The sequence below is a fragment of the Brassica oleracea genome, chromosome C8, assembly GCF_000695525.1.
Source record: "Brassica oleracea var. oleracea cultivar TO1000 chromosome C8, BOL, whole genome shotgun sequence".
Classification (NCBI taxonomy): Eukaryota; Viridiplantae; Streptophyta; class Magnoliopsida; order Brassicales; family Brassicaceae; genus Brassica; species Brassica oleracea.
In genome coordinates, this window is record NC_027755.1 from 28,288,895 (window position 1) to 28,309,116 (window position 20,222).

Genomic DNA, 20,222 nt, shown 5'->3' on the forward strand with positions numbered 1-20,222 from the left:
CCGTCTTATCTCCGTCTGAAAGTCCCTCATCTCCTCCATGACCGCGTCATCCCACCACTTCCAGATGTGAGTGGCTCCATCAACGACATTGTTGCAGGTGAAATACCTACGGCCTGGATCTTTTTCCGTGTAGGCTGTAGCAACAACCGGCTCCCTCCCACAGTAGCAGATCGTCGGGATGCCATCATCCCCCTCAGGTTGAGGTTGGTTCTGAAACGGCTCTCCATTATCGAAGCTACTCTGAGCTTCATCGGCGTACAACAGAGCTTCAGCGTCGAGAAGTGAGGTGATGTCGATGGACGCTGATTTTGAGGACGGCTGGCTATAGCTATACCTTCCCATTTTCGTTAACCTGCAAAGAAAGAGACAAGCAAAAAGCAAAGATTAGCATTGATTTTGAAAAACAATAAGAAAGACGAACATATCAACACTAAATAGAGTCGCAACCTTAAATCGAATGGAAAAAATGCACAATTTTCAAATCCCTAAATCGATCGAGACCCAAAAGGGTTTTCAAATCCCTAAATCGATCGAGACCCAAAAGGGTCTTCAAATCCCTAAATCGATCGAAAACTAATCAAAAGCCGATTTAAACTGAAAATAATCGATTGAAACAAAACAAAATCGATTGAACCGAAAGAAAATTGATTGAAAATAAAAAATCCCCAAATCGCAGATTTTTTTCGAACCCTAATTTTGATACGAAACGATTCTAACTCTATTGAATATAAATGGAAACAATCTAGTTCGATTAATATAGAAAAAAACGCTTCTACTTACCTTGAGGATCAGACGGAGTTGAATCGCGAAGGTGGGATCCGACAATCGCCCTAGAGAGTTGAGAGGTTTTTTTTTCTTTGCTTTCGTCGAAATGACGATTTTTTACCAATACCAAACACAATCGCGCCTCCGTCCAATCTCATTCCGCCATGTCGCCCACGGACCGGGTCCGTCAAGATGCAATTTACGGATCAATCCGTCAAATGGGCTGAGTTTATATTAATTAAAAAATCCAAATAGTGCAACGGACCGGGCTTACGGATTCGTTGCCATCCCCCGTTTCAAGTGCTCTAATAGCTCCCATTGATATTGTTTAGTTTAATAGTCATCCAAAATATAAATAAAACTCGAATCATTTGTTCTTCTGCACCGTTCTTTTCGCTAGCCGTCCACGCAATAATTATCAACATCCATACGTAAATTACACTATTCTTTTATTTTAGTAGTCGTGATTCTAAGCTAAAGTCCATGCTAATCTTCGGAACATGTAAATTAGTCCGTTTAAACGTCTACAATAGCAGGAAAATAAAACGTCTACAATAGCAGGAAGAGGATTTTAATCATAGTCGTCCACTAATCACATCATGAAATCATTAGACCATTTTACCATAAGTTATAAAGAAACTATATAGTGAGATGTTTAATTTGCAGTGAAACAAGGAACATATAACGATTAGAGCTGGCAAAATGGAGTAAAGCTTCGAAAAATATTATATTTAAAGATCCTGATCAACTTTTCTCTAGATATTATTAAGAATATGTGCGGTTTCTCATGGTTAATTTGATCTAGAATTCTAGATGCTTGTTTTTCATTAGCTATATTAGGCATGTTTATGTGAGTTTTGCATAAGATATATGTATGTGAGCTTATACATCTTTAATTATTTACTAGGAGTGAATCCAGTTGTGAGAACAGGATGAATCCTTCTAAAGCATTATTTAGATCTCGCACTTATTGCTCTTTGAAAATTTCAAGTCACAGCTAGAGACTTTTACCTAGTTAGACCACATAAAGTGGTTACGTTAACCTTAGATGGATACATCCTTTTGGCTATTTATATACTCAAACATCCAGACGATATATCTTATCAGTAGATAGAGTTCCAAGTTATTTCATATCACACTTAATTTTCTTCTAAATGCGGTCACCCTTATTTGTAAAATCTCACGTAACATTTGTATATATTGTTATCTCCACTTTCCCTGCAACTTAACATGATTTTGTTTAGCTTTTACTAACTCTTTACCACGCTTCCATTTACAAGTTAATTAGCTTTTTTGGACAATATAAGTTAATTAGTTTATCATATATATAATTATATAATTTATAGCATTAGTCTATTAGGTATATCTTTCATATTGGATTGATCCCAAAACATTAGGTGATATAGCTACGCAACATTAGGAACATCTCTAATGGTTTGCTTCATTGTTATCTTCAAAACTTCATTTTCTTGAAAATGAAGAAAAAAATAAAGTAACATTCATTCCAATGATTTGTTTCATTTCTTTCTTGTAAAAAGAATATTCCAATTATATTATGTCTCCACTTTATTATTAACTTTTAATAAAATTTTATACTTTTTCATACTTACTATTTTTACCTAACTATTTTGTTTTTGCAATAACCCAACACAATTATTATTTGATATAAATTAAACATTATCATATAATAAATTTATTACATAACAGGTACAAACAAACACAAAACATTATAATTTGTAAAAAAAATACCACATATATTTTTTCTTTGTATAAGTAGTTAACAACATTGTTTATACGTAAGAAATAGGCTTATATATCTTTGATTCTTTTAAATCGAATTAAAAGTTTTTAAAAATGAATATTCATATGCTTTTCAATATAAACATTTGATTAGATGAAAGTAATAGTTAAAATTTGGAAATTAATTAGACTATATTAATGCATATAGTTTATTTTGGAAAAAATATATAAGAATAAATGAAAGGTAAGGACTAATTTACAATTAAATACGTTTATTTTCAAAAAAATGAAGATATACACAGTAAATCTTCAAATTTGAAACAACACTGTTCATAATTTTATTTTGAATCAAGAAATGAAATGGTAAAAAGAAAAAAATGAAGCGGGGTTGAAATGGTCTAAAGGGATAAAGGAAGGTAGATTTGAAACTTGTTTCTTTTCCATATACACAATCTAGTTCCGTTCCATCAATCCTTTTCTCGAAAATATGCAAACACTAAAAAAAAACCATTTAAAAGAAGCAGGCTCATAACTATTTCTATAGGCGCGTGCATGTGTTTTGCTTCCATAATAAATTAATAATAATGTTTTGATGTAATGGTTAGATTACTTGGTTAAGTAAGAAATTAGAGCGTAGTGCATGTGATGCTCTAATTTCTGTTAGTTAATGTATAAAATAAGTATAATTTTGGGAATAAAAAAGCAAGAGGGAAGAGATTAAAGGCGCAGAAAGAGGAATCCTAGGTTCAAGGGTTGTCAAGGGCCTATGAAGTCTATTAGTATATGATTACTCCATGTTCCAACTATGATTTAGGCTTTTTCTTTTTTTTCTTCCTGTTTTTTTAACTGGATTTAGGCTTTTTCCTATATTCAAAAAGACAGTGTCATATTCATCACGATCGTAGATTATGGTATTACAAACTATAATAAATATTATAGATTTTTTATAAGTTTTTTCTCTATTTATTCGCATAATTTCGTGTTTTTGAGAATTTAAAATCTAAATTTTCTGGTGTAGAATCATCAATGAATCTTAGTTAGACCATCGTGCCAAAATGACTTTCTCAGAAAATTAACTTATTTGTTGGCAAAAAATGGTATTAAAGTTTAATTGTATAATTTCAAAATATTTAATCATAGGGTCTTACAGTTAACGAGATCCGAAGAAATATTATGACACGTTGACTCACCATTCTACACAGTCAACCCAGTAAATATGTTACATCTAAAATAATGAGACTAGTGGTTAAGGTTAAGGTTTAAAGGCTATGCAATTTCTTGTATATTACAGGAGGTTTCAAGTTTCGGAAAAAGCGATTTATTAAACAATTATGCAGACTACGAAAAAAAAGTTTATAATTATATAGGACGGTTCAGGTGATGCAGTTAGGCGTAGGTACTCATATCATAATTGTAATATCATAATAAATCAGCGTTAAAAAAAATGAGCCAAATTATTACCACGTACGATACTTTCTTGATACATCTTTATTTATATACAAATTTACCTATATTGTAATTTTATAAGTTATAACCCTTTATATTATAATTCACCCTGCATAGTACGTATATACATAACAGTTCTAAATATCTTGCCTTTTGTATTTCATTAATATATAACTATATAGATAATTTATAAATATGTGCAGTATAAGAAATAAGTACTTAACTTGAAATCTGAATTTAACATATATAAATAAAAAGTTTAGGGATAAATAGTCGAGGAAATTTCAATTTTACCACAAATTTAATATTATTTTTCAAATTTATTATTAATAAATGGCTATTTTTACGAATACTCTAAATTTATGATAAAATAATACTAGATTAATTTTTAAAAATATTTATAGAACATTTATATACTCAACTCCTACTTTAACCCTTTAATACTAAACACTACACAATAATCACTAAAGTGTAAACCCAAATATTAGTATATTTTTTAATTGGTGTATTGTAGGTCTAACAATTTTTTTAAATAGTCAAATCATAAACTGGAAAAACACACAACAAGAAAAGGAAAATTTTAGTTAACCCTCAAATTGTCCAATATGCTACTTTTACTTGCCATTTTATTTACCATTACCATAAAAAATCTGACTGAGCATGCAGTCATATCATTCTTCTATTTACACGCGAGTCACCCTATCTGGTTTTTTGAGCAAAAAAAACGTAATTCTTGTTTCTTTACATATTTTTGTCTGCTTAGCATATCTTTCGTTAATCATTAATGTTTCCTTTGTTAGTAACAGACGTAATTCTTAATTGTATGTTCGGTACTTTTATCTACTGTTTGAACTTTGAAGTCATATTGTGAATTTGAAAGACAAATAAAACTGGGGTTTTCTAGAAATAAAATATATTAAAAATAGAAAATAGAGAAAACGTTTTTTTTTCTTTGAACTAAGTTGTCGCAAAGAATTTTTGAAATAAACTGCGCACTGGGTACCTATCTTGTTCTGACAGTATTGTTCTAAGGTCACAAATATTACTTTTTAAGTGCTATTTATAATTTCTGACCAATCTCACCAACCAATTGTTCGCAGTAAATTGAGACATACGAGGGAAGAAAGTAGTTACTTTTCATCGACACAATGTTTTCTTAATTATTTAAATGAAATTTCAAAAATATTCAAATATCACGTCGATATAAGTACATAACAATATAAATCACATTACTAAGTATTCTACAAATTACATTAAAATTCCAAGATGGATGCTAAGCCTTGGATATTTTTGTGTGCTATTGTTATTTTATTACTAATTTTGTAGGATTGAAAATGTGAAAGAGATACTGAAAATCCAGCTGGGTGGATGACAAAGAACTCTAGTGATCTTAATAAAATTCAAATGGAGACCAGTTTTTTGCAAAAAAAAAAATTGAAAATCAGCCTGACACACAAGTTTTAGAAACGAGTGTAGTATAATAGACTGGGTAGATTCAGCTAGTCACTGATTCAAGAAATGATGGGCAAAATGTTATGCAATGTTGACTATGGTCAAATTTGTCATGATAATAGTGGAAGTAAATTATTGATCACCCAAAAAAATCGCGGGTGAATTCTTCTTTGACATGACTAGATGACATTAATATATACAATATATAAATGGCTAGACAAGTAGTAAATGCCACAATTCACTTTTTATTTAGGTGTTAAAAACGAATACAATTCCTCCACGGAGAAACAATGTATATGTAAATCGAGTGATGGTAATCTAATTTCCTGAGGCTTGGCGGTGAGTATTTATATCAGTTATGGATTCAATTTTTTTTGGGAACTATATTATCACTATTTGATCAGTACGTACTTTGGTTTCGCCGCAAGTGATTTACACGGTAAGCCGTAACAGATGATCGGTCCATCATCTGGTATTAGAAAGAAAATATTCTAAACTCGGATCAGATAATATGGTACGTTTTGGGTTAGTCCATCTGTAGTACTAAGTGTGTTTTTCTCGGGATAGACCAAATCAACCGATAAGGCTTATAAAACAAAAAAACAACGTATATGTAATATGATGTATTCTTGTTTTTGAAATTCAAGTAAAATAAATATTTTGAAAGTAGATTTAGATATGGAATAATGATAAATATCTCATGAAATAATGGAATGAAAGGTAAAAAAAAAAGAAGAGAATATTATTGTGACGCAAATAATATGAAAGACTCGCAAACATATGGGATGGAGCCCACCATGTTTTTCAACTTGTTCACATCTCTTAACGCTATTCACCCAAAGAAAAAAATAAAAAAATACACCAAACCCCCAGAAAATTAAGAAGAAGAAGAGAAAAAAGGCCACTTTTACTTTCTCCTTCTTCTCCTCACCTCAATCTCTCTTTGGATTCTGTTTAAGCTAAGTACATTTTAGGGTTTATCCGAGCTCCAAATCCACTCGATCTCTTGAGTCTCTTTGCCAAAAGCTTAGCTCTTTCCATCTGTGTAAGCCTTCTTCCTTATTTTTTTCGCTATCTTTGCCCGTACGCCTTCGTTTGCACCTTCTCTTCTTCTGCAACTCTCTTTGATTGCTTTATGTTTACATGAGATTTGTGCACCTTATTTTATGAATGTTTCTCTAAATTTTGTTTCCTTTTTTCTTTCTGGGATTTCATTTTCTCTGTGTTCTCACTGGGCCTTTTGTGCATTTGAAATCACTCTTATGATTTGATGGTTTTTTCTTATATATATATATATATAAAAAAAAGAAATATTAAATTTAATTGGATTAAATCGAATCCTCACTCCTTGCATCAGCTACATGTTATTTGTTTTCCTAACATGTATTCAAGTTTAATGAGATCTGAGAGCTCTTCATCTTTCTTCTTGACGCGGTTTGGTTTCTCTTCACATTACTCAACTAACTTTACTTTCATCAAACTCATAAATTTTCTATGAGAGTTTTGCCTTTAAAAAATGTTTTCCTTTTCTCTGTTTTTAAGTTAATAGAGTTCATGATTGATTATGCAAATTATAATGACCTAAACCTACTTTAGATCTGTTGGTTTTTGTTCCTTTTCATTCCATAAACTATAATGACCTGACCTACTAGTTTTTTTTTTGCTTATTCTTCTGTTTCAGGTAACTCTGCTTGTTGCAGGAGAAGCTTAGAAACATATCATAGAAGATGGATATTTGATTTTTTTTTTTCTTTCTCAGAGGTTTGTATACTGTGGAAGAAAAAGAAGCTGCAATGGGGTCGTTTGCTGGTTCCTGTGAAATTGTGGAAGAGAAAGACGAAGAACTGAGGATGGCAAAAGCACACTCAGGGAGATATGGTAAACCTTCTTTGGGAGGATCATCAAGCAAAGACTCAGAGCGGAAGCAGCGAGAGTATCACGGCTCTCTCGAGTACGACATCGATAAGCTTTTTCAGTCCATACCCGTGAAACCACCGACGAGGAGGCTACTGAGTTCTTCTTTCCATAACAACTTTGAGACAAGCGCGAGTGCTGGTCCGAGCAGGACCACGAGCCCTTCAACGAGAAGCGCCATGAAGAAGCCAATGACGCCTCAGTCGCCTAGAGTTGCTGACTCGCTTTCTTTGAAGCAGGCTCTGAGGGACCGTTGCATTTCCAAGGCCTCGGAGATGGCTGCTCAGAAACGGTTGTCTAAATCAGCAGCTGCGTCTCCGAGGGTCTCTGAAGCTGACAGGATTAAGAGTTTGTATAATCAATCCACCAGGCTTGTTCCTGTGGACAAGGGTAAAGGAACCTTGGTTAGTGAGACATCTTTGATGCCGGTAAACAAAGATATACCAAGCACTTCGAGGAGCGTGTCTCAACGGTCTGAAGAGCCTCCTAACCCTGTCTCTGAGCCATCTCAAGCTGGAACCAACAGATCCGGGTCTTGTCTAAGTTCTGGCAGTGGAGATTGTGAGGTAGAGTTAGATGAAAACGTTGCCTCCACTTCGGCTCAAGATGATGTGCAAGAAGTAGACAAACATGTTACCTCACTACTGCCTTCTGATTCTAGCAACAAAGACAATGCAGAAGAGCTTGAAAAGAAGATTCTCGCAACCACTCTGGATTTGGAGCAGACAGTGAAGTTTGATGACTCACCACCAGAGAAAAGCAAAACGGTGCGCAAGGTAACAAGAATGATCCCGCGTCCCAAAAAGAAGATTTTGGTTAAGAAGAAGTTGAAAATTGGGATAGTTTCAACTAAAAAGGATGAAGAAACCAATAAACTCCTCTGCCAAAGATGTCACTGTTCGTTGAAGAGCACCAGCATCATCAATAACCAACCGCCCTCCTATACTACCAGTCATGAAGTAGCCGATGAGAACTCATCTGGTTCTTGCAATGTTAGTCAAAGCTCTGAAGCTGAGATTGTTGTCATGAAACAAAACGTTTCCTCTAGCAATAATGACAGTGGCAACAAATTCGAATTCTCCTTGAGTTCAAAAGACAGTCTTGGGGATTACAGCAGGAGCACAAGCATGAGCGAGGAGAGCAATCTTAGCAGCAGGTTCAGCTGTGGGAACAAGCCTCACATGTCGATGGATGTGAGATGGGAAGCGATTAAGCACGTCAAGTTGCAATGCGGCGGCTCTTTGGGGTTAAGACACTTCAACCTTTTGAAGAAACTCGGTTGTGGAGATATAGGGACAGTGTATCTCGCCGAGCTGATTGGTACGAACTGTTTGTTTGCTATAAAGGTCATGGACAACGAGTTCTTGGCGAGAAGGAAGAAGAGTCCAAGGGCACAAGCGGAGCGTGAAATACTTAAAATGTTGGACCATCCTTTTCTTCCTACGTTGTACGCTCAGTTTACTTCGGATAACTTGTCTTGTCTGGTCATGGAGTATTGTCCTGGAGGAGATGTTCACGTGCTTAGACAGAAGCAGCTAGGACGATGTTTCCCTGAACCAGCAGCAAGGTAAAGATTACATTTGTTAAAATTGCGTCATTAACATCATCACTTTGGTTTAGGCCTGCGGGTTCGGTTAGTTCGGTTCAATAGAAATCTTACCAAATTAACCCAAAAATAAAAGTTCGGTTCGGTATTTGTTTAGTTCGGTATTTGAAATCCAACCGAACTTTTTGATTTCGATTATATTTTGGTTTAATTTTGTTAAAATGTAGGATAAATTTGGTTAGTTCAGTTTTTGAAAATCCTACCAAAATTTTTGATTTCAGTTAGATTTTGGATTAATTTTGTTTAAATTTAGGATGAATTCGACTAATTTCAGTTAGGAATTTGGTTTGTTCATTTCGGTTTTGGATATGGTTTGGGTATATATATATATTTCTTTTAAGAAAAAATCGATTCCTAAACCGAAAACTGATTTTTTTATAAACCTACTGAATCAAACTGAGCTAACCAAAGTTTCGGTTCGGTTCAAAATCTCAGGTCTAGTTTGGTTAATTGATGATATTATATTTGTTTTCAGGTTCTATGTTGCAGAAATCCTTCTTGCATTGGAGTACTTACACATGCTTGGTATCATATACCGAGACCTGAAGCCGGAGAACATTCTAGTCCGTGAAGATGGACACATTATGCTCACAGATTTCGACCTCTCACTTCGATGTGCAGTGAACCCAACTCTTCTCACATCAACTTCCCCTCCTGACCCCGCCAGAATGTCAGATCCATACAACACATCAAACTGCATACAACCGTTCTGCGTCAACGAACAGTCTTGCCAGGTCTCCTGTTTCAGTCCAAGACTCTCCTCAAACCAACAACAACAAGGCCGGAAACCGAAACTCCCTGATCAACACTTGAAGAGATCATCGTTGCCTCAGCTCGTGGCTGAACCAACAGAAGCAAGATCCAACTCCTTTGTTGGAACACACGAGTACTTAGCTCCTGAGATCATCAAAGGAGAAGGACACGGCGCCGCAGTTGACTGGTGGACTTTCGGGGTTCTTCTCTACGAGCTTCTGTACGGGAAAACGCCTTTCAAAGGCTACAACAACGACCAGACTTTGGCTAATGTTGTCTTGGAGAACCTCAAGTTTCCTGATAGCCCGCTGGTGAGCTTCCAGGCGAAGGATTTGATCAGAGGGCTTCTGGTGAAAGAACCAGAGAACCGGTTCGGGACAGAGAAAGGATCTGCAGAGATCAAAAGACATCCTTTCTTTGAAGGGTTGAACTGGGCTCTTATCCGGTGCGCCACACCGCCTGAGCTGCCAGATTGCTATGATTTTGGAGGTGGACCGGGCTCACCTGGAGGCAATGATGATAGGTATCTTGAATGTAAAGCTATAGGGGACCATCTTGAGTTTGAGTTGTTTTAAGTTAAAGGTTCTTGAGCTAAGACTGGTAAAAGTATTCATAGTAAACGTTGCTGTAATCTATATCATGTCTAATATGTAAAGTGTAGCCTCTTCTGAGATATAATCTCATATGTTCCTTCCACCAACCTTCTCAACTTGCAATCACTAAAGAGTAAAGAAGAAAACCAAAAAGACATGTCTGATCATCATTAGCTTGGGGCTCTACTTTTTAACTTTTTCTTTTGGCGGGATTGCTTGTTTTGACTTTGGAATGGTGTAAAAGCAAAGCAACTTCGTTTCAGAAGCTTAAATTGAAGCAAAAGCGAAAGACAAAGACACTTAGAACATCTCCAATGTATTACTCCATTTTCTACTCCAAAATGGAGTAACTCTAAAATAGAGTTAAGTTTTACTCCAATGTATTACTCCATTTTCCATTCCAAAATAGAATATTCCTAATATTTTATATTTTATATTTATTTAAAAATTAGTAATATCACCTTTCATTTATACTATTTGCAAAACAGTCCATTTTCAGATTGTAATAATTATATTAAATACAATATTAACCACAATTAATTTTTTATTATATAAATACTCGACAAGGTTTATAAAGAAAACATTTATTACATTAAAAATTACATTACATAGCTTAAACACAATAATACATCAACTTAAATTATTCATTAGAATTAGTATAATTTTCCCACAAATGATCAACTAATGCATTTCGAAGTAAAAAATGAGCTTCTTTATCTCTGATTTTTCTGAAACGGGAAAGAAACTCTTGGAATCTCGCATTATTATTTCCTACATTAGAATTAGTATGTTATTTCTTTTGTATGGTGCTTATCTTTTATTTTTTATATGTATGATATGTTATGTTTTATATTATATATATTTTGTTGCATAAAATAGTTCATTAGATGGCTATATATATAATTAAAAAATGTTAACAGTAAATTTTATAATATATATAGTAAAATAATATTAATATACTTATTTATAACAATTTTACTGAAAATGAAAATATTTAAAGGTGGAGGACCATTTTATAAATAAAAAAGTTCAACTCCATTTTGGAGTAATGAGTTGGTTTACTCCATATTTGGAGTAATCATGTCTATTACTCCATTTTGGAGTGAGTTTTGGAGTGGGGTTGGAGATGATTTTACTCTAAAATGAGTTTGGAGTGGGTTTTGGACTAGGGTTGAAGATGCTCTTAAAGTGCATATATAGATGTTGGGAGAGACATGTTGTAATAAACAAGAAAGAAATGAGTATCAAGAACTCAGGAGCTGCTCCTGCTTCTGCAGTCAACCCCAACGGTAAGCTTCCAATGGAGGAGAACGAAGAGGAAGAGATATGGAAAGTGGCGGTGTCGAGGTTTCAAGCTCGAGAAGAAGAGATTGAGAGGAAGAAGATGACTGTTAAGGAGAAAGTTCAACAGAGGCTTGGTTTTGCAGAGGAAGCTACAAGATGCTTGACTCAAACATTGGAAGTGAGTACATAAAAAGCCTTTTTCTGTTCAGACAAGAAGAAGTTGATAATGTTTGTAACTAAAAACAGGAGCTGGAGATTATGGGAGATCCTATGAGAAAAGAAGTTGGAATGGCGAGGAAGAAAATTGACATGGCGAATCGAGATATCAAATCTTTAGCTCAAAGCTGTCAGAAGAAGGTTTCTTCACATTTTCATTCTCACAAAAACACATAGTTATGTTCTAAAACTTTTGTTTAACAGAAGAGAATGATATGAACAGGAGAAGGAATACAAAGAGACATTGGAGGCTTTCAATGAAAAGAACAAAGAGAAAACTCACCTTGTTTCCATGTTAATGGAGGTATATGGTCTAAACTCTATTCATAGCAGATCTAATGTGTGTCTGATGACATTTTCTTTGGCAGCTACTGGCTGAAAGTGAAAGAGTAAGGATGAAGAAACTTGAGGAGATTAACAAGACTGTTGGAGCTTTGCAATGAGAAAGAAACCAAAGAATTGGATGTTACCTTTTAAAAGAGTTTTAAATTTGTTTTGATGTTTTTTTTGTATTAGTCTCTATTCAAGTCATCTCTATTAAAAGTGAGCAACCATGTAACATGATATGCATCTATATAAGAATGATAAGAATATGATCACTTCCATAAATAAGTTTCTTAAAGAGCTACCAACATCTAACTCAAGCAACTGCTCAGGTACTGACTAATGACATACTTTTCACTAGCATACTTAAACTTTAGACATAAATTTCTGGAGAGGGAAGAAAGAAAACAATACAAAGGAGGCAACTTAGGCCTAACAACATCACCAGAACAAAACAATTCAGAGAAGAACCATATGCAGAAGGTGCAGGGCTCAAAGGCAGCTAAAAGAGGACTTGATTTGTTTTTTTTCAAACTTCTCTCAGTGAAAGACTTGAGTTGAGATTCCCATTTGTTGAAGAACACTTGACGTTGAGGAGGCTGACCTCAAGGCTTCAGCCAATGGCCCACCCATATTGTTGTGGTTCCCTCCACTGCTCCACCAGTTCATGCTTTGCTGCTGCTCCCTCTCATTGTTGTTGCTGTCTCTCATGTTTGCTTCTCCTTCTTCATTCCCTGTGGAAAGCTTTAAGGAAACGTCTGAGGGAGGGTTACCGGGCATGGATATGGAAAGATGACAAGTCGATGAGGTCAATGGACTTGAGGTAGAGTCAGATGATCTTGGCCAATCGTCAAAGAAAGGTCTCAGGATGTGACCATCATCTGATCTTCCATTGCTGAACCCACTGTGAGTTTCATATGGCCTCTTGTTGTTGTTGCTTTCTTGTTTCATGTCTGAAGGACAACTGTTAGACATGAACATTGTCAAAAGAGGATCCAACCAAAAAGGTTTTAAACTTTTTAATCCATTTAACTAGAGATTAAAGACTGATTTAACTCAATAGCAAGTCCTACTAATTGCACACAAGTTTCCACTATCAAAGAGTAAAGACTGGTTAGAGAAATAAATAAATCAATAATTGAAGTTGTTGTTGTTTTCCTGAAATGTGTTTTTAGGGGAAGTGGTTGCAGAATCTAAGAGGTTTTTTTTTTCTTCTATGCAGGTTATGTCAGCTTTCACTGAGAGACCCTACCATCACATTATTTACAAATACATAAGTATACTCTCTCTTTCTATTTCTCTGATTGAAAAGTTAGATTCTCTATCACACATCCAACTTTTATCATTATCTCTCAACAAAAGAAGAATTTGTTTTTTTTTATTTTCACAAAAATGATAATAAGTCTCTCTGTCACCCAATTGCCAACATTACCCCTTTCCTCACACCATCAATTCAAAGTGGAATAGCTAACTATTCCCATATCCCAAACAACAAGATTTTTCATAATTTCAACACATTTATCATTGTATTAAAGCGTTTGTAATTAGTATTCTGTTATTATGCGAAACACTTGTCTTAACTCTCAAGACTCTTGACCAAAGCTAATAATGACTTCAGTTAAACTGAGTGTTCTTTTTGTGTACCTTTGATGACTATTAACGTGGAGATGTTGAGATGAATGATGTGAAGAGCCAGAGGAGAAGAAGAGATTGTTTGGTCCATGACCAAGCTCCTCGCCTAAGACAAAGGAAGATGCTGCGTTTGTGGCAGCGTTTGTGGTGGCGGTTTTGGCGGTTGTTTCCACAGGCTTTCTTGAACGGTTTCGACCACGGTGGATGTGGCGGTCGCAATACTTGTGACCGCCTACAACATCTCTCGAACATCTCCATTTCTTCCCATCCGTTCTCTTGCACCTCCCTGGCTCAGGATCCATTGCTCCTCTCCCCCAATACCCTGTGTGTTCATTAGTAAAACATGTTACTAACAACCAACAAAAAATCTCACTCAAGGCAGTGATTAAGAATGTTTCATAAACCCAACTTTTTTTGTTCTTCTATGTTGCTCATAGATTTTCTAGAAAGGTTTAAAGTCCAGGATTGCAAAGTAGCCTTTTATAGATAAAATGTATTTTCACTTTATTATTTAGTCAATCTATGAATTAGAAGTTTTATAGATCTTGAAAGATTATTTAAAAAAAAAAATAGAAGTATAAACAAGACAAAGATTGAGAGAGTCTCACAAGAAGCTTGGTGATGAGGGAAGTTATGTTGCAGAGGATGCTGAAGGAAGTTCAAAGGAGATTGATGGAAGAGACTTTTCTTGATGGGCAAGAGGAGCTCTTGAGGAACAGAAGCACCAGCCAGCATGTATCTGTAGATCAGTGCTTGTAGCTCAAGTTCTTGCCACTGTGCCAAGCTAAAGAAGTTTCCCATCTCTACAAATTTAACATACAACAAATCGGTCACAGCTTCAAGATTTGAGTGAAGAAGTCTTTGCCCTTTACGAAAAAAAACAGGAAACACTTACTGAGGTGCCTCGTAGAGGAAGAGGAAGAATCAGGAGTGAAACATGAGAATGAGGAAGAAGAGGTGGGTTCAGGGACAAAAAGAGGTAGAGCAGCAGCAGAAGTTTCAGTTTGAGACTGAATCTGATCAAAGAAAAAGTTAGACATCTTAGTTGCAGAACGTTGTTCTTCTGACTCATTCTGCTGCTGACTTCTCCATTGCTTCAGTTGTAAGTCCATGGAAGAGAGAGAGAGAGACAGAGAAATGTGTTGGTTGCTTTTGGGATAATTTTTTTCCCCACTTCTTTGTGTCTTAGAGAGAGTACTGGCTTAATAAGCAAAGACAACCACAACAAAAGGCTTATATGTTTGGCTTGTGACCCCAACAAAAAGTAGAGAGTTTTTTCTCTTTGTTCTTTGCAGGTAGTTTGCTAGAGCAAGCTAGAGAAAGATGAAAAGAGTTTTTATTAAGGAACTTGATAGAGAGAAAAAGACTATGAGACAAGACAGTTGAGGGGGAAAACAAAATTTAGAGTTAAAGAGTGTGGTGTTACAAAAAAAAGAGTTAAGAGTGTGATTTTATATAATATCTGAATGTGTTTTTGAATTAAAAACGGTTTCTTTATTTACTATAAAATTTAGTAAATCAGAAAACACAAAAAGAAAGCACTGCAAGCATGCAGATGGAGATTTAGGCTTCGAATGGTAAAAGCAGTTCAAGCGGGACAGATCAAGCAGATCATGCAGATCAAGCAGGACAAGTACAGATCAAGTAGGACAAGTGTAGATCAAGCGGATCATGCAAGAGAGAACTAGATCAAACCGATCAAATAATTTATTATAACTTATGAATGACAAAATCATTTAAAAACTATATATCATATATTAAAACAATAAAAATGACACTTAGATATCTAAACAAATATCTTAGATGTTATAGTATCGCCTGAAATACATATAAATGTTTTATAAGATGTTTATACTTCTTTTATTTTTTTATTTAAAAAATTAAAAATTAAATGACAAAAAAATAATAAGTAGAAAATAATAATTTTGTATTGTTAAAGTTGTAAATAAAATAAAATAAAAATATTATATTCATAAAATTAGATAAATATATTTTTAAAGTTATGTGTTGTAACAAAGTTATTTATTGACCAAACAAAAAAAAAACAGATCAACACTACCAAATGTTGGCGGGTGAGATCTGCATGCAGATCTCTTGTTTTTTCCACAAAAAGACAAAAAATATTGAACTGCATGCAGATCTCTTGTTTGAACTGCTTTTACAAATAGAAAATAGTGAATGGTAAATGCAGTGCGGGAGAACTGCATGTGCAGGAGAACTGCATTTGTTCCGTTCCTCCATTCGGACACATAGTAGTACCTGCAGTGTTTATGTTTCACTGCCTAGGAAATATCACTTCCTTTTATATTCCATTTTAATATTCCATATTAAGTAGTAGCTTAATGAGAAAAGAGAAGCCTGTTATTTAAATATTGTAATTAAAGATCCATTCAATGTGATGTAACGTAACCTTCAATTTATGCACATGTCATTTGTTTCAGAGGTTGTGTTACAAATGTATTAGATTCTGAACATAATCACTTTGGATTTGACTAATTAACTCCACGGTCAACTGATGTGCAGTGTATGCACTGTAGACTGCATTTGGAGAAAGCTGCAATATATTTTGATCTCTGGGTTCTATAATACTAGATGTGAGTTGACTAACCATTTTCTTTTACAACAAACTACTACATATATAAGTACCACTATTTTAGCGTTTTTTACTTGTATAATAATGTTTATCTTTCTTTTTTCTTGCATGCAATATGTAGATTTGAATTTGATTTTAGTGATACATACCACTAAACTACACATCAACAGTAACTATGTATAGTTTTGGCTAATAAGCTATTTGCTTTACTCTAATTTGTAACCGTCGTTACTTTATTATTATTCATTAAAAATCATCTGTAACGTCTATGCATTTGGAAGTTTTTTCATCTACTCTTTTTTTATATGGTAAAAGTGAAACTGAATATTAGCATTGTGTGGTTTCTTTTTGAAGGTGTGGTGGATTGGTGGCGACTGGTTTGGTCTTTCGTCTTTCCAAAAGAAGTTGGACTTGTTTTACAGGTTACAATTTTCGTTTAGAAGACCATTTACGAGTTAAAATGTAATTAGCAGTGATTGTTTATGGATTTGGAACGATTATAAATTTATAATAGATGCATATATTTCTGATATTAAAAAGAGAAGTTAATACCAGAAAAGGCCAAGTAAACTGAGAAAATTTTATTTAAATGAAGTAAGATACATGCATTTATATCTTCGCTTCACTGAATAAATACAAAAACATTCATTAATTTCAAAGTATCTTTATTTGGTGGTGCCATGATAGTATTATTTTATAGTTTTGAGGCAATAAAGTAATAAATATGAGCAAAGGACGATAACGATATTTCATCATCTAGGAGTGAGCCAGCCAAAGATGAGAGAGATCTTCAGTTTCTTCAATTCATTCACTCCCACCAGTTTCGGCGGCATTTATATGCACTATTCCTAAATAACCTAAACTAGTTGCGTTATATCATGGTCCATGGATTACGTTCGATATTACATAGTTTTTTTTTTTTTTGAACTGATTCTTAATATTACATAGTTGAGTACTTTCTTTGTGTGTATATGTGGAGTCATCATATATCTTTGATAAAATATGGAATCACGTGCACTACTAACTCCTCTTGGCACTTGTTCTGTCTTCACTATAAGGAACAACAAACCAAAAAGCACATTGGATATGAAATTTGAAACAAAAGTGTGAAAGCTTGATGAAAACAAACAAATCATAGAATAGTTTTATATTATGATGACCCATTAATGCAAACTACTAGACTACATTCTTATTTCAAGTAAATGTTTTATATATGTCTGAATGGATTCAGATTTGTTGTTGTCTTTCTTTAGAGGACCAAAACTGAAAAAAGGAACATAGACGAAAAACAAAAAAAAAAAAAAACATAGACGAATAATGACAGTTCCAGAAATACCTAGAGATTGAGAAAATTTGAGTGGACGAAGGTTGGGTCACGTGCTAAAATTAAGACCAGATGAGATGAAAAGAGGGCTCGGCCCAAAACTTAACTACTCCACCTACTTGATTTGAAAATCAAGCCGAGCTTGAAAACGAAATGAGCTTTAGGAGGAGCCCTAGTTTCCGACGGGGGCGCAGACATTGGGTCCCATTGTATAATGTGAGACCAAATCACCAATTATGTGCTGCTTTTCGTAATTTACTTTTCTACCCACGAAAGCTACCCTCTATTTACGCAATTTGCCTACTATTTACGTTTGTTTACGATGGGCCGGGCTATGTGTTGTTCATGAGATCCTGCTGGTAGATTTTTTTCCATAATGTTAAGTCTTCTAATGGTGACGAACCGCCCCACCCCACCCCGTACTGTTGCGACTAATAACAAAAATCTCTACGTATACCTATATATCTATATATTTTTGTTACTATTATAAACGCACCGCACTTGTCCCACAGTTGTCCCTACATTGGAGGCTAAGTCTTTACAAGTCACGACGAAAGAATCCACAAGAGAATCGGTTGTTATTTCCAATCAGCTTTTCACCCAGGAATGGATATACATAGGTGATTACGGGGACACGTGTCTCCTACTACTTAAAAAAATATGTATATTAATTAAATATAGTTATGTAAATGAAATTTTAATTTGTGTGATTTAAGTATAATAAGAAATTATGAGAGCGTAGAAGCTATAGTAATGTACTAATTTTTTTCATAAAAATTTTTAATAAAAAATATTTCAAACTTAGAGAAAAATTTGCATTGACGTATGAAAACTCCGAAGATAATTCGTCTTCTCCAAAAAAAAAAATATATATATAGAGATGATTTAAAGAATTTATATAGTGATTCTGAAAATAGAAAAAGAATAAATGGATATCAAAAATATGAAATTTCCTAAGATAATTTTGTAAGGAATTTTTTAGTTATGAAACTTTTTTTTATTTTAAATGAGTTGATTAGAATTTTATGTCTCCCATTAATAATAGTTCTACATCAGCCACGGTTTTCACCATTGTCTATCAGAATTGTTCAGTTTTGGTTATTAATAGACTATTACTAACAAAAGTTTCAGAAAGAAACAATTGTGGATTAGAATTATTATGTTCATTGATTGTTTTTATTTGAATCCACACAGATTTTGACGATTGGGTCTATTTGGTCTATCTATTGACAGTAAGAAGTTTTGACGCCACATGTCCATGAGAAGACAAATACGTTTTCTAGGACATTGTGTCAAAAACTTTGATTTAATACTTTTTTTTACCAGGAATAAAACGTATATATTAGTTGACAAAAAAAGAAGTATATATTACAGCAGAAGAGCCAAGCTGAGTCAACATGGGCCTAAAAGGCCATTAAAGCCAGCACGCGAGGCTTCACGTGATACCACATGCATGCCTAATTATATATTTATATGTTCTCTTGAGTGGTTCAATCCAGCCTTTTGGTTTCGGACACTTCAGTTTTTTCGGATCGGTATTTTTGGTTTCGGTTTATTCAGTTCGGCCAAAGTGAACCAAAAAATTAGTTTTCTGATTCCGTTTGATTTTTAGTTTTATTTCCGAATAATCATTTTTTTTTGTTTCAGCTAAAATTGGGTGTAATATTCTACTAGTAGGATAATTTCATTTATTTTTGGTTAATTTAACTTTTTTAAAGAAAAAATGAAAACTGAAAACCAAACCGGACCAAAAACCAAATTCTTTTTCAAAATCCTACCAAATTAAACCAAACTCAAAACTGTAACTGAACCGAAAACAGAAATTTTCTATTCGGTTCGAACAAAATAGCTAGTTCAATCTCTTCTTCTGGCATGACTAGGGATGCGGTCATTACGCAGTTTTAAGTATGTACTATATGATTACCGACTCCCATTCCAAAAGGAACAAAAAAGAGTTAAATACGATTACTACTCCATCTGTTTCTAAATGTATGATGTTTTACAGAATTTTGATGTTCCAATATATAAGATGTTTTCATTCTTTTAGATAACTTTTACTTTATTAAAAATTGTGTATCCAATCACATTTTAATAGTCTATTTTGTAATTGGTTGAATACCATTAATTTATAGTTTTAATGATATTTTTTAGACAAAAAGTAATTTTCTTAATATGTGTATTTCTACCTAAACATCTTATATTTAGGAACAGAGCGAGTATATTTTTGCCAAATGAAGGGTCTAACTTTCTTCTAACCCAAAAAATATTTCAGCTGATAATAATTAGAGTTTAGCCAAAAAAAAGTTCAGATGATATGTTATCATTGTTATAAATACAGTCTAGCGTGAACTATTTTGTTAGCGTCCATAAGCTATAAACTTTTCGTTTGGTTCTGGTGTCGTGAGCATAATAGATGATGCATTCATTTGTATGTGAAAAAAATGAGGTTGATTCTCTGAGAAGTGAATAATTATATTTGGGTTGTTAATAGTAAACATTAGAAGGAACGAATAGAATAAGATTTAAAAAAATATAAGTGATGGAAGATACTGATCCAAGTTACTTTTGTTGAATTTTTGA

General features: G+C 34.0%; 3 protein-coding genes across 4 annotated transcripts; 2 read left to right on the forward strand and 1 right to left on the reverse strand.

Moving 5' to 3' along the window:
* Window positions 1-6,261: 6,261 nt before the first annotated feature.
* Window positions 6,262-10,372, forward strand: LOC106311953 (serine/threonine-protein kinase KIPK-like). 2 transcript variants are annotated; one of them, XM_013749303.1, is made up of 3 exons: window positions 6,262-6,448; window positions 7,085-8,884; window positions 9,399-10,372. In XM_013749303.1, exons 2-3 carry the CDS (start codon window positions 7,197-7,199, stop codon window positions 10,249-10,251), a joined length of 2,541 nt encoding a protein of 846 aa, XP_013604757.1. In that variant the 5' UTR covers window positions 6,262-6,448; window positions 7,085-7,196; the 3' UTR covers window positions 10,252-10,372. The 2 variants fall into 2 exon arrangements, with proteins under 2 accessions (XP_013604757.1, XP_013604759.1); XM_013749305.1 differs by having other exon boundaries at window positions 7,163-8,884.
* A 1,087-nt stretch (window positions 10,373-11,459) lies between these two features.
* On the forward strand, window positions 11,460-12,347 carry LOC106308293. The gene is made up of 4 exons (XM_013745443.1): window positions 11,460-11,731; window positions 11,800-11,910; window positions 11,993-12,073; window positions 12,138-12,347. The coding sequence occupies exons 1-4, from the start codon at window positions 11,507-11,509 to the stop codon at window positions 12,210-12,212; spliced, it is 492 nt and encodes a 163-aa protein (XP_013600897.1). The 5' UTR covers window positions 11,460-11,506; the 3' UTR covers window positions 12,213-12,347.
* A 75-nt stretch (window positions 12,348-12,422) lies between these two features.
* On the reverse strand, window positions 12,423-15,100 carry LOC106308292 (growth-regulating factor 4). The gene is made up of 4 exons (XM_013745442.1): window positions 14,621-15,100; window positions 14,334-14,528; window positions 13,738-14,047; window positions 12,423-13,057 (listed from the first exon to the last, which is right to left on the reverse strand). Exons 1-4 carry the CDS (start codon window positions 14,835-14,837, stop codon window positions 12,634-12,636), a joined length of 1,146 nt encoding a protein of 381 aa, XP_013600896.1. The 5' UTR covers window positions 14,838-15,100; the 3' UTR covers window positions 12,423-12,633.
* Between the last annotated feature and the right edge of the window lie 5,122 nt (window positions 15,101-20,222).